At 52.5% G+C, this 12866-nt stretch overlaps 2 protein-coding genes across 4 annotated transcripts; one reads left to right on the top strand and one right to left on the bottom strand.

The window, feature by feature from the left end:
• The first annotated feature begins 220 nt into the window (after positions 1–220).
• On the top strand, positions 221–7354 carry SLC22A7 (solute carrier family 22 member 7). Of its 3 annotated transcripts, XM_023213065.1 has the most exons (11): positions 221–712; positions 1053–1058; positions 1352–1455; positions 1588–1742; positions 1859–2027; positions 3101–3224; positions 3536–3645; positions 4071–4285; positions 4523–4631; positions 5845–6051; positions 6488–6884. In XM_023213065.1, exons 1-11 carry the CDS (start codon positions 320–322, stop codon positions 6540–6542), a joined length of 1647 nt encoding a protein of 548 aa, XP_023068833.1. In that variant the 5' UTR covers positions 221–319; the 3' UTR covers positions 6543–6884. The 3 variants fall into 3 exon arrangements, with proteins under 3 accessions (XP_023068833.1, XP_023068834.1, XP_023068835.1); XM_023213066.1 differs by lacking the exon at positions 1053–1058 and having other exon boundaries at positions 6488–7354; XM_023213067.1 differs by lacking the exons at positions 1053–1058; positions 5845–6051; positions 6488–6884 and having other exon boundaries at positions 259–712; positions 1588–1751; positions 4523–4743.
• CRIP3 (cysteine rich protein 3) lies at positions 7294–10847 on the bottom strand. Its single transcript, XM_026455465.1, has 9 exons — positions 10750–10847; positions 10513–10640; positions 10317–10411; positions 9841–9898; positions 9613–9744; positions 8250–8321; positions 8019–8113; positions 7867–7924; positions 7294–7690 (listed from the first exon to the last, which is right to left on the bottom strand). The coding sequence occupies exons 1-9, from the start codon at positions 10845–10847 to the stop codon at positions 7629–7631; spliced, it is 798 nt and encodes a 265-aa protein (XP_026311250.1). The 3' UTR covers positions 7294–7628.
• Between the last annotated feature and the right edge of the window lie 2019 nt (positions 10848–12866).

Raw genomic sequence — 12866 nt, 5'->3', positions numbered from 1 at the left:
GCCGTCACTCAGTTACCTCATCATGGTAGCCTTGGTCCTTGAACACTAATGGGTAAGCCCCAGAGCCATGAGCCAGTGACCTCTGAATGGATGGCTTCCCCTTCCCCCAGGCACCAGGCAAGACAGGGGTCCCTGGAGATCTGGTGGCTGGGGAGGGCCCAGTCCTGGGCCGGCCCCTGAGGGCTGGATTCTGGCTGCAGGCTCTCCACTCAGTCCATCCACTCCCGCCTCCAGGGTCCAAGGGTCTATGCGGTGGGCAGTTTGAGCTGGCCGGATACTAGAAGGAGGCTGCACCTGAAACGGTTGGTGGGTGAGCAGCATGGGTTTTGAGGAGCTGCTGGAGCAGGTGGGCGGCTTTGGGCCCTTCCAACTGCGGAATGTGGCACTGCTGGCCCTGCCCCGAGTGCTGCTACCACTGCATTTCCTCCTGCCCATCTTCCTGGCTGCCGTGCCTGCCCACCGATGTGCCCTGCCGGGTGCCCCTGCCAACTTCAGCCATCAGGATGTGTGGTCGGAGGCCTACATTCCCCGGGAGCCCGATGGCACGCTTAGCTCCTGCCTCCGCTTTGCCTACCCCCAGGCTCTCCCCAACACCACGTTGGGGGAAGAAAGGCAGAGCCGTGGGGAGCTGGAGGATGAACCTGCCACAGTGCCCTGCTCTCAGGGCTGGGAGTACGACCACTCAGAGTTCTCCTCTACCATTGCAACTGAGGTACTTAAGCCCAGAATCTGAGAGACATGTGAGAGGGATAGGCCTGCCATTGCCTTGGGTGGTTACTGTATAGGCATTAGATGTATTACTTTACCTCGTAAAGTCTCAGCTTACCAATCTGTAGATGGGAGCTATGACTATAAGGCACTTTTAGTTCATGGCTTGTAGTAACAGGCTCCTACACAAGAACTGTTATCATCATCATTAATTGGGAGGTGATTAAGGCAGGGAAAGGCTAAAGTGGCTTCACAGAGTTGGGACAAAGAGCTGAGAAGGCGATTTCTGCAGCAAGAGGTGGAGAAACAATAGAGGCCTTCTTTTCTCCCTTCCTCTTTTCCAGTCCCAGGTCGGTATTTACATAATCCATCTGGAGGTGGAATGTCGGTGGAGGCAGAGTCTCCCTGGGAGGCAGCAGGTCAAGGCCTTCCTTGGGAAGAAGCTGAGGCTGCAGGACTGGGGAGGGACAAACTTTCCTACTCCCCAAGCTGGCATGAATCGCTGGGAGGTTTATTATCTGGCACGGAGGTACCAGAATGGCAGAGCTTGCCTCAGAAGGCTCCAGGGTCTGGAGAGGAGGAGCTGGCGCCTGCTGGAGAGGGCTGATGTTCACAGCAGGTCCCTTTCTGCCTGTCCTTGCAGTGGGATCTGGTGTGTGAGCAGAAAGGCCTGAACAGAGCTGCATCCACTTTCTTCTTCGCCGGTGTGCTGGTGGGGGCTGTGGCCTTTGGATATCTGTCTGACAGGTGGGGTGAGGCACTGGGCCAATAAGAAACTAGCTGGGGGAACTGTCCCCCACTAGCTGGGGTATGAGCCTAGTCTACTATGTCTTAGAACCTCCTTCCACAGGGAACTGATCCTGCATGACCCCTTTGCAGGTTTGGGCGGAGGCGTCTGCTGCTGGTGGCCTACGTGAGTACCCTGGTGCTGGGCCTGGCATCTGCAGCCTCCGTCAGCTATGTAATGTTCGCCATCACCCGCACCCTCACTGGCTCAGCCCTGGCTGGTTTTACCATCATCGTGATGCCACTGGGTGAGGCAGGCAAGAAACAGGCAGGACCTAGAGGGCTGGAAGAAGGCAGTTGTCAGAGTGAGACTGAGCCCATCTGGTCCTCACTAACCAACTTCCTGTCTCCTGCCCCGGGCCAGAGCTGGAGTGGCTGGATGTGGAGCACCGCACCGTGGCCGGAGTCCTGAGCAGCACCTTCTGGACAGGGGGCGTGATGCTGCTGGCACTGGTTGGGTACCTGATACGGGACTGGCGATGGCTTCTGCTAGCTGTCACCCTGCCTTGTGCCCCAGGCATCCTCAGCCTCTGGTGAGGACTGCAGGCAGCTGAGGAACGGGAGATACAGGAAGTCAAAGATGAGATTAATCAGAGCTTGAGATTTGAAGATAGAGAGATTGAGAGATGAAGTGAAAGAGAAACAGAGTAAGTGACCAAGAGACAGAAAGAGACAGAGAAAAAGAGACAGAGAGACAGACATCAACAGAAAGAAGATGGCAAGGAACAGTGAGAAACAGAGAACAAGATAGATACAGAGAGACAAAGACAGAGCCAAACATAAATTGAGGCTGGCATCTTACAGAGTTGGGGATAGGGGCAGGGCCAGCATGGGGGTGGGGATCTCAGGCAGGAGAGTGGGCGGACAGGCAGGGTGGGCACTACATTGCCTCCCAAAGATGACTTGACCTTGGGTACCCCTTCTGGATATGTCTACATGTCTATCCCTCCTTCATCCTATTCCCTCCTTCCACCCATGGGAGAAGTGAGTGGCTGGTGCTGGGAGCTGGTTTTGAGGGTAAGGCTAATTCAGTCGAGTAAGGGACTCCCAGGCTATAGAGGACCTGGGCCTGAGCAAGGAAGTGTGGGAAGAGGTGTTTTATTGTCTTTATTATTATTATTTTTTGAGATAAGGTCTTGCTGTGTCTGTCGCTGGAGTACAGTGGCACAATCACAGCTCACTGAAGTTGCAACCTCCCAGGCTCAAGTGATTCTCCTGCATTAGCCTGAGTAGCTGGGACTACAGGCGTGTGCCACCACATCCGGCTAATATTTATTTTTTGATATTTTGTAGAGACAGAGTCTTGCCATGATGCCCAGGCTGATCTTGAACTCCTGGGCTCAAACCCACCCTCCTGCCTTGACCTCCAAAAGTGTTGGGATTACAAGCATGGGCTATTGCACCCAGCCCAGAGGTGGCTTTTAAATTGAGCATTGAAAGATGAATAAAAGCTCGTCAAGTGTGGAGGGCTTGGGGAGGGGCTGATGTTCCAGGCTGAGAAGACTACATGAGCAAGACCCTGGAAGTTGAGAGCCTGTAGTATGTCCAGGAACATGTGGCTTAGGGTCATGACTTTCTGGCTGAAGGGCCTCCTGCCTATTCCTAGGTGGGTGCCTGAGTCTGCACGCTGGCTTCTGACTCAGGGCCGTGTGAAAGAGGCCCACAGGTACCTGCTCCACTGTGCCAGGCTCAATGGGCGGCCAGTGTGTGAGGACAGCCTCAGCCAGGAGGTGAGGGTGAATGTGTTTGTGAGCATGCATGTATGTGTGTGTGGAGGGTGGGCTCCCCTCCCACAGCCCACCATATATGGCAGGAAAAGCCCCTGGGCCCCCATGGAGAGTTCCGAACTCTTTAGGATGTCCTACCTGGCTCCGGTGGGCCACATCCATCATTTGAGACCTACTCTTCTCAGCTGCCATGTGCATCTCCACCCCTACCACTGCATATGGGAGGAATAGAGAGGGGTGGGGGGAGAGTACTGTATCCCATTGAGATCACATAGCCAACTCTGATATTACAACCTCACCTCCTTCCCTACCAGGCTGTGAGCAAAGTGGCTGCCGAGGAACGGGCGGTCCGAAGACCTTCATACCTAGACCTGTTCCGCACGCCACGGCTCCGACACATCTCACTGTGCTGCGTGGTGGTGTGGTGAGGAGGCTGGTGTGGGTGTGGTGGGAGGGAGGAGCAAACTCCAGGCAGGTGCTGAGTGTGAGAAAGGCTCTGAGGGACAAGTAGAGTGTTGCCGTGGACGGCAGGAGGATAAGCCTCAGTGGGCGATCTGCCTGGGGAAGTCAGAAAATGAAGCAGGCAGCAGAGGCACATGGGCTCAAGTTCAGACTCCCACTTCCTTACTTGGAAAGGGATGGATCACTTAGCCACTCAGAGCCCCAGTGTCCCTTCTGTAAAACAGACTGTTGTCAGTTCCATGTCAGGGTTGCTGTGAAAATTAGGGTAAAGGTGCTTTGACCACTGGCGCCTGCTGCACACTCGGAGGGCATTATGGATATCAGGGAAGGTCCTGGTAGGGGGAGGGGGGTCACGGAGATGGAAGGAGATTGAGCGACTCCTTTCAGGTTCGGAGTGAACTTCTCTTATTACGGCCTGAGTCTGGATGTGTCAGGCCTGGGGCTGAATGTGTACCAGACGCAGCTGTTGTTTGGGGCCGTGGAACTGCCCTTCAAGTTGCTGGTCTACCTGTCGGTGCGCCACGCAGGACGCCGCCTCACGCAAGCCGGGACACTGCTGGGCACGGCTCTGGCGCTTGGCACTAGACTGCTAGTGTCCTCCGGTGAGCCCAGTCCCATAGGTTCTGCCCACCCCAGAAGGGCCAGGAACCCTGCCCACTCCCCGGAGACCTACTTCCTGGCCAAGAATCCACTCCTCCCCCCAGCTCCCCACTCTTACCCAGTGAGCTCAGACTCTCTGCCACTTAAGTTCGGCCCACTCTGGAGACTCTGCACCCTATCCAGAACACCCCTGGCTCTCCTCCAAGGCCCTCTCACGATCTGAACCCGCTTCCCTCCAGACATGAAGTCCTGGAGCACCGTCCTGGCAGTGATGGGGAAAGGCTTTTCTGAAGCTGCCTTCACCACTGCCTACCTGTTCACTTCGGAGTTGTACCCTACGGTGCTCAGGTAAGGAAACCTGTAACCAACCTGGGGTATGGGGCTTGTTAGTCACATGTCTTAACCAATACTTCTACATACACACGCCACAGCCTGGTCTCTCTCAGTCCCTTTTTTTTTTTTTTTGGTAGAAATGGGGTCTTGTTATATTACCCAGACTGGTCTCAAACTCCTGGCCTCAAGCGATCCTCCCGCCTCAGCCTCCAAAAGTGCTGGTATTACAGGCACTATTAAAGGCATGAGCCACTGCAACCAGCCTCTCACTCATTCTTTACGCTACACCCAGAATACAGAACTAATCAGGGCCCTCTGTGTTTGCCCTAGTCTTGGAGAAGGCAGGGCATCTTATCTTCTATACTATGTGACCCTAAGCCACGTCAGTCATCCTCTCTGGGCCTCCTTAAGAAAACAGCCCCAAGGCTGGGTGCTGTGGCTCACGCCTGTAATCCCAGCATTTTGGAAGGCCAAGGCAGGCGGATCACTGAAGGTCAGGAGTTCGAGACCAGCCTGACCAACATGGTGAAACCCCATCCCTGCTAAAAATACAAAATTAGCTGGGTGCGGTGGCACATGCCTGTAATCCTAGCTATTTGGGAGGCTGAGGCAGGAGAATCGCTTGAACCTGGGAGACGGAGGTTGCAGTGAGCCGAGATCATGCCATTGCACTCTAGCCTGGGTGAGAAACGCTGTCTCAAATAAACACATAAATTAAAAAAAATAAAAATAAAGAATAATAATAAAAAGAAAACAGCCCCAATAAGCCCCATCTGCCCACCCCCATCCCATTCACCCCTGGAAGGCAGAGATGCCCTTGAGGACTGTCCCAAGGGCAACCCCTTGGAAGGCCCGGAGGGTCTTTCAGCTAGCTATTGGGAGGTAGGAAAAGGAAACTTCTAGGCATCTGGTCATGGCAGGGCCTGTACAAAGTACTGACCTTCCATATCACTCTTTCCTTATCCCAGTCTGGTGGCTTGTCTTCTCTTTCAGTGGTACCTGGTTGGTACTCTGTCAGAACGGGGCCCTGTCCTCTGGTGGGTGCTGACTTGGGGTTTCCTGGCCTGAAGGTGGGTGGGAAAACCAACTGAAAGAAGTCCTAGTTTTCTGAGCTATATGGGGAGAAGGCAGTATCAGGGCCTGCCAACCCTGGAGAGAAGCCCTGTGGGGCATGACCCCAGGTAGGTGTGAACACTGTCTGCCTCCCTCATCCTCTTTCTCTGAACAGACAGACAGGCATGGGGCTGACTGCACTGGTGGGCCGGCTGGGGGGCTCTTTGGCCCCACTGGCGGCCTTGCTGGATGGAGTGTGGCTGTCACTGCCCAAGCTTGCTTATGGGGGGATCGCCCTGCTGGCTGCCGGCACCGCCCTCCTGCTGCCAGAGACGAGGCAGGCACAGCTGCCAGAAACCATCCAGGACGTGGAGAGAAAGAGGTGTGTGCACAGGACTGTGTCTGTGTACGTGTGAGCACATTCTTATGGATGCAGGTGCTCAGATACCTAACACTTTAGGATTCAGACAGGAAAATATATCTGCATATATGTACTTGGTGCATGTATGTGAGTGTGCACAGGTGAGTGTTTCAGGGTGCATGATGGGGGGTATGTAAACTGCAAGCATAAATGTGTACATGAGTCCATATGTGTGTATGAACACAAATACATTAGGCTGTTCAGGAAGACGTGTATGTGTGCACACTCAAGTATGCCTACACATCAGGGGTGTGTACAAGCATGTGTGTGAGTCACTTGTACAGGGATTTGTATAACAGAAACTAGGGAGAGCCCTGGGACAGCCCTGATGGGGCAGGCTGGGGTGGTAGGCTCGGGGATTAAATCCCACCATTGCTCACGACTCCTTCCTCCCTAGTGTCCCAACCAGTCTTCAGGAGGAAGAGATGCCCATGAAGCAGGTCCAGAACTAAGTGGGAGCGGAGGCAGGCCCTCCACAGAAGCTCTGCAGCAGGGGCTGGGAGAGCAGAAGGGCAGGCCCTGCAACTCAGGCTGGGAGTATCGAACCCTCTGCCTAGGGCTGGAGTTGCCGCCAGTACCCCCACCCTGTGCTCCTCCAACCTTGATTATTTGGTTTCTAGGAACAGTTGACTTCCCAGAATGCAGTGGCTGCTGGACACCCCTCTCATGGCTGGGGAGGATTCTGTAAATAAAGGTGCCCCTTGGGTTGGGGTAGTGGTGAAGAGCTGTGGGAAGAGCCCTGGATAGGAAGCCACCAAGTCTGCCCTAGGCTCTGATAACACCTTCACCATTAACTTGCTGTGTGACCTTGGGCATGTGGCTTTCCCTCTCTGGGCCTCAGTCTGTTCATCTCCCAAATGGATAATGAAGCCTCTTGGCAGGTTTTACCATAGGATCTGTTGCCATGCTCAAATGAGTTACTGAATAAGGTGCTTCTGCTTCTTCTAGAGATGGTGCTAAAGAAAGGACTAGCATATGAGACTTCTGGTACCAATGGGGCTAGTGGGCATGCTGTCTACTGTGTGGTGCTAGGACTGCCAATGCCAGGCCCAAGGGACAAAAAGAACATAGCTTTTTGTTCTCATGGCTGGCCCTGCTACCTCCGAGGCACCCTGCTGGGCAATGCATGTCATCCCAAGCCCCACACTCCCCATCCTCCAACCCACTGGTCTCATGCCCAAAGAAGAGTTGAAGGCATGGGAGCCAACATTTTATTGGAGAAGCCAGAGAGGCAGAAATTCAATAAACACAAGTTTTATGAGTACCTTGAAGCTCTAGAATGTGCTGGGGAAAGGGGTTGTGATGGCCAGGAGGAGGATACCCTTCAAAATGTGCTGTTCACTAACCAGATAGAAATGGGAAAGGGAAAAATTGGCAGAGAAAGTCTAGACTCTCTGGCCTACCATGGAACCTAGGCCCAGGTCCCCACAATCCCACCATCCCCAACCCCCATGGGACTGGAGATTTTTGTAGCTCCCATTGGATCATGAGGGGCATGATGGGAGGCCTGAGTTAGGGTGACCTTTTCTGTGAGCGTCTCATTGGAATTTTATCTTCACTGGGTCATAGATGTAGCAGCCCACATCGCCAATGTTCACACCTGAGAGAGAGAGCCCTATCACCAAAGGCCTTAGGTCTGTAGTGCAGGGTTCAGGGCTGGAGGGAACTGGGGTGGGGGGCAGGGTATGCTTAACCACGGGGGAAGTTGTCCACACATCCCCACAGACCATGTACATGCCATAGTTTAGGCCCAGTGTCTGGGATGGGGCTGCCCACCTTTGGGGCCAAACAGGTAGCCGTAGCAGGGGACGTGGCAGTAGGGGACTCCGTCATGCTGAGACACAGAGAGAAAGAGAGCAGTCTCAGCCTGGTTCTCTTCCCATTTCCAGCCTCCTCCCAACACAACCACTCATTCCTGCCCTGCTCACCTCAGCATGACTCCCAGCAGTCAGGGTCTTGCGGCAACGCTGGCACCTCAGACAGGGTCGGTGCCAATTTCTGCCTAATGACATCACCTTCTCAGCTGGTGGTGGAGAGAAGTGGTAGTGCTTCCATTCTAGGTAGGGGTAGAGTAGGGAGACCCACCTGCCTTGGATCACCTCCCTGCCCCTTGCTGCCCACCCTTTATCCCCCTCCCCAAGCTTTCCACTGTCACTTACCAAAATAGACGGGCTCCCCACAACCAGGGCACAGCGAGGTCTCTCCAGTGAATGTCTTCATATGGGGAGGGCCTTTAAGGGAAGAGGCCCTGGGTAGGTCTGAGGTGGAGATGCCCACCAGCACCTGCCTGCATATGGCACTGTCCTCTTCCAAAAGCCATGCTCATTCCAGAGTGCCCAACCCAGGCACCCAAAAATCTGTCTTCTATAGGCCCGGAACTGAGCCCCCTTTGACTCCACCTCCTGCCCCATCCCTATGTGTATTAGGGACTACCTGCTTCCTTGTCATCCTCCCAGGGGCTCAGGTACACACCATCCCAACCCTGCTAGCAACTCAATCCTCAGGAAACTTGAGCTGATACAGGAGCTGGCCAGGGCATGGGTGTCAGGTGTTAGGGAGCATAGCATCACTGCCTACTTCAGGGAATGGAGGGAAGGAACAGGGACCAGAGGAGAAAAGTTGAAGAATGTGAGAGGCTGGCCTTATCCCAATGACTCCTCTCCTGTAGGTTATTCCTTCCACGGCCCTGGCCTGGGATAGACCTAAGTTCCTGGCCAGCTTTGCCTCTGACTAGCTTTGTGAATGGACAAGGTCATTTGCCCTGTCTGGATCTCACTTTCCTCACCTGTAAAATGCGAGGATGCAAGGAGAGGGGATAATGCTGTCTGCCCAATTAACTTTTTTTTTTTTTTTTTTTTTTTTGAGATGGAGTCTTGCTCTGTTGCCTAGGCTGGAGTGCAATGGCGTGACCTCGACTCACTGCAACCTCCGCCTCCTGGGTTCAAATGATTCTCCTGCCTCAGCCTCCTGAGTAGCTGGGATTACAGGCACCAGCCACCACACCCAGCTAATTTTTGTATTTTTAGTAGAGACGGGATTTCACCATGCTGGCCAGGCTGGTCTCAAACCCCTGAGCTCATGATCCGCCTGCCTTGGCCTCCCAACAATTTACATCTTAACTCAGCAGCTGACATGAGGGAAAGAAAGAAAGAAAGAAAGAAAAAGAAAGAAAGAAAGAAAGAAAGAAAGAAAGAAAGAAAGAAAGAAAGAAAGAAGGAAGGAAGGAAGGAAGGAAGGAAGGAAGGAAGGAAGGAAGGAAGGAAAGAAAGAAAGAAAGAGAAAGAAAGAAAGAAAGAAAGAAAGAAAGAAAGAAAGAAAGAAAGAAAGAAAGAAAGAAAGAAAGAAAGAAAGAAAGAAAAGAAAAAAAGCCGGGGGTAGATAGAGATGACTTTGCCAAGAACGAAGTTGTGAGAATGTGAAGCAGAGGGCTGGGTAGGAGACTGTCACCTGGCCCACCCTCCGCTCGAGCTTGGGGAAGGGTCAGGAGGAGGACTGGGAGGAGCTGAGCGCAGCCTTACTTACTTTTCTTGCCTTGGAGGAGGCCAGTCCTTGGCCTGGGAGGGCTGAAGCTGCTGGGGCTGAGAGGAGTGGTGCTGCCAGGGCTGGGAGTGGGGGCGTTGTACAAGTAGGAGCCCACACCACCAATGTTCACCCCTGAAGAGAGAATAAGGGAGGTCAGGCTTGAGCCCTCAGCTCCCAGCCACAAGGAGGGTTCTGCTGACCCCTGGCCCCTTTCAGGCTGGTACTTACCCCTGGGTCCAAAGAGAGCCCCATAGCATGGCTTGTGGCAGTATGGCCTCCCGTTGTGCTGGGCACAAGCAGAGGGAAGTGGGTTACTCAGGGCCAGCGGGAGCCATGCCCCACAGGCCTTTCCTCCAGACAGGCTACCAGGTGTGTCTGTCCACTGGCTAAGTCTGGTGGGCCTAGGAGGGGTGGGGGATGGGCTGGCATGACAGTATTTCCACTGTGGTCAAGGGAGGAAGAGCAAGAGCAGCTCAGAAGGTGATGCTGCTTCCCACCCATCCTGACTCCCAAAGCCATGGGATCCACAGTTACAACCCAGGTTCCCAAAATCCTGGCTGGTGTAGGGTCCACCAGGTGGGTAGTCTTGGGGTTGGCTACTGAGGTTCTCTTTGGCAGGCCTCCAGGGCTGAAGTTGGGGGTTGGTACCTGGCGGGTGGGAGGCAGTGATGTAAACAGGGCAGTACTCCCTGGCCAGGCCTTACCTCTGCATGCCCGCCAGGAGACAGGACGCTGTGACAGCGCTCACATTTCAGGCAGAAGCGGTGCCAGTTCTTGCCCAGGGAGCTCACCTTCTCAGCTGTGGAGGACAAAGTGGAACCGAGCTGCTGCGAGGAGCCTGTCCAAGTTTGGGGCCCCTCCTTTCCCCCTTCAGCACTCTAGGGAATTAGGTTGGCCTGCCCTGCTCCCTGGAGAGGAGTGTCTCCAGGAGGCCAGCTCCATCCCGCTCCGGTTTCATACTCCCACAGAGCTCTCGGTGGAAGGGAGAAGACCCGAGTGGGTGCGGGTGGTGCGCAGACCACCAGCCGCTACAAGTGAAAAAGGGTTTCTGGGACCATAGTGTGGCCAGCCCTCGCGTCCTCAGGGACGCGGCTCCCATTCGCCCCATCTTCGCCCCCTCTGCAGCCCGGGCCTCACCGAAGAAAACGGGTTGCTGGCAACGCGGACAGGTCCAGCTCATAGTTCCGCTCCAGGCAGCGCACGCGGCACACAGTAGGTACGCCACGGCTACTCATTCCGCCCCCTCCGCTGGCTCCACCCACGGCTCAGCTTTGAGCCTCCCCGGGCTGAATCCGCTGTTCCTCAGCGCACACTGGCTACCAAAAATTTAGAACCACTCTACCTGGGAGACATACGGCTATTTCGCTGTTACTTCAAAGAGCAGTAAAGCCTTGCTCAGACCCACGGGGAGGAGAGAGGATCTTGAAGCCGAGTGGACTCCAGACTGGGAAGGCAAATGTGCAACGAAGACACCTGGACAGGGAGCACTACTAGTTTCTGGAGCGGTAAGGACAGGAAAAATGTTCACAGTTAAACCGTTAAAACACTACTCTCGCCAAAGCGAGGGAGGAGGCATTCTTTGAAATGCTTTAATTCCACCTTGGCAATATAGCAAGTGGTTGAAAGCAACAAAACCTGGAGCCCATCTCTGGTATCCTACTCTTTGGCTTCAGGCAAATTACTTACCCTCCCTCTCTGCCTCCATTTTCTCATCTGTGCAGTAAGTATGATAACAGTCTGTACCTCATAGGATTGTTATGAGAGTTAAACAGGTTAACACATGTAGCGTGCCCAAACAGCGCCTGGCATATAAACGCTATAACAGCTATAGCTATCACTATGATGGATCCCTTAATGAACTCAAGACTCAGTTTGGAAGTCTCAAAACATGGTCTGTATACAGTCGTTTGCTCCTAAAGCTGTAAGGCGGCTGGGCACAGTGGCTGACACCTGTAATCCCAGCACTTTGGGAGGCCGAGGTGGGAGGATCACCTGAGGTCAGGAGTCCAAGACCAGCCTGGCCAACATGGCAAAACCGCGTCTCTACTAAAAATACAAAAATTAGCCGGGCATGGTAGCACATGCCTGTAATCTTGGCTACTCGAGAGGCTGAGGCAGGAGAATCGCATGAACCGGGAGGTGTGGAGGTTGCAGTGAGCAAGATCGCACCACTGTACTCCAGCCTGGGGGGACAAGAGCGAGACTCCATCTCAAAATAAATAAATAAATAAATAAATAAATAAATAAATAAATAAATAAATAATAATGAACACCAACTACACATTGCTAATCTGGTTTGCTTTAAAATTTTTAAATATTTGTCTTTTTAATGAATGTGTTTATTTCAGGCAGGGTGTCTGTTGTCCAGGCTGGAATGTAGTGGTGCATCACAGCTCACTGCAGCCTCCAACTTGCCGGCTCAAGCGATCCTCTCACTTTAGCTCTGGAGTAGCTGGGACTACAGACTCATGCCACCACACCTGGCTAATTTTTGTATTTTTTTTGTAGAGATGGGGTTTTGCCATGTTGCCAAGGCTGGTCTCGAATTTCTGGGTTCAAGCGATCCACCTGCCTGGGCCTCCCTAAGTGCTGGGATTACAGGTATGAATGAGCCACCATGCCCAGATAAATATTTGTTAAAAGTAGTTCAATAGTGCTTCAAAGAATATTTCAAGAAATTTAAATCCACAGAATGAAAGAAAATATCTGCAGATCTGATAAGGATCTAGTAACTAGATTATATAAATTACTTATAATGCAATAACAAAAAGACAACCCAATTAAAAGTGAGCAAAATATTTGAATAGATGTTTTTCTAGAGAAATACAAATGGCCAATAAGCACATGAAGAGATGCTGAACATCAGTAGTCATTAGGGAAATGCAAATCTGGACCACAATAAGATACTTTTTTATACCTACTAGGATGGCTATAATTAAAAAGACAAATGTTGGCAAGAATGTGGCAAAATAGGATCCCTCATACATTGTTAGTGGCAACATAAAATGTGTCCAAATTGGAAAATAGTCTGGCAGTTCCACAAAAAGTTAAACATAGAGTTACCATATGACCCAGCAATTCCACTTCTAGGTATATACCCAAGAGAAATGAAAACATATGTCTACACAAAAACTTGTACATGAATGTTCATAGCAGTACTATTTACAACAGTCAAAAGGTAGAAACAGCCCCAAAGTTCATCAACTGATAACGGATAAACAAAATGTAGTATATCCATATGATAGAATATTGCT

Source organism: Piliocolobus tephrosceles, chromosome 5 (genome assembly GCF_002776525.5).
Source record: "Piliocolobus tephrosceles isolate RC106 chromosome 5, ASM277652v3, whole genome shotgun sequence".
NCBI classification, from domain to species: Eukaryota; Metazoa; Chordata; class Mammalia; order Primates; family Cercopithecidae; genus Piliocolobus; species Piliocolobus tephrosceles.
The sequence above is the reverse complement of the archived record's forward strand: the minus strand, read 5'-3'. Positions and strand labels throughout refer to the sequence as shown.

Bases quoted from the DNA above. Each gene is read 5' to 3' on its own strand.
- SLC22A7 (XM_023213065.1), top strand. From the start codon at position 320: ATGGGTTTTGAGGAGCTGCTGGAGCAGGTGGGCGGCTTTGGGCCCTTC. The intron at 3,225-3,535 runs GTGAGGGTGAAT...CTTCCCTACCAG, and splicing joins AGGACAGCCTCAGCCAGGAG to GCTGTGAGCAAAGTGGCTGC. The intron at 3,646-4,070 runs GTGAGGAGGCTG...GACTCCTTTCAG, and splicing joins CTGTGCTGCGTGGTGGTGTG to GTTCGGAGTGAACTTCTCTT.
- CRIP3 (XM_026455465.1), bottom strand. From the start codon at position 10,847: ATGAGTAGCCGTGGCGTACCTACTGTGTGCCGCGTGCGCTGCCTGGAG. The intron at 10,412-10,512 runs GCAGGCCAACCT...TGTCCTCCACAG, and splicing joins ACTCCTCTCCAGGGAGCAGG to CTGAGAAGGTGAGCTCCCTG. The intron at 7,691-7,866 runs GTGGGCAGCCCC...TCTCTCTCTCAG, and splicing joins CTACCTGTTTGGCCCCAAAG to GTGTGAACATTGGCGATGTG.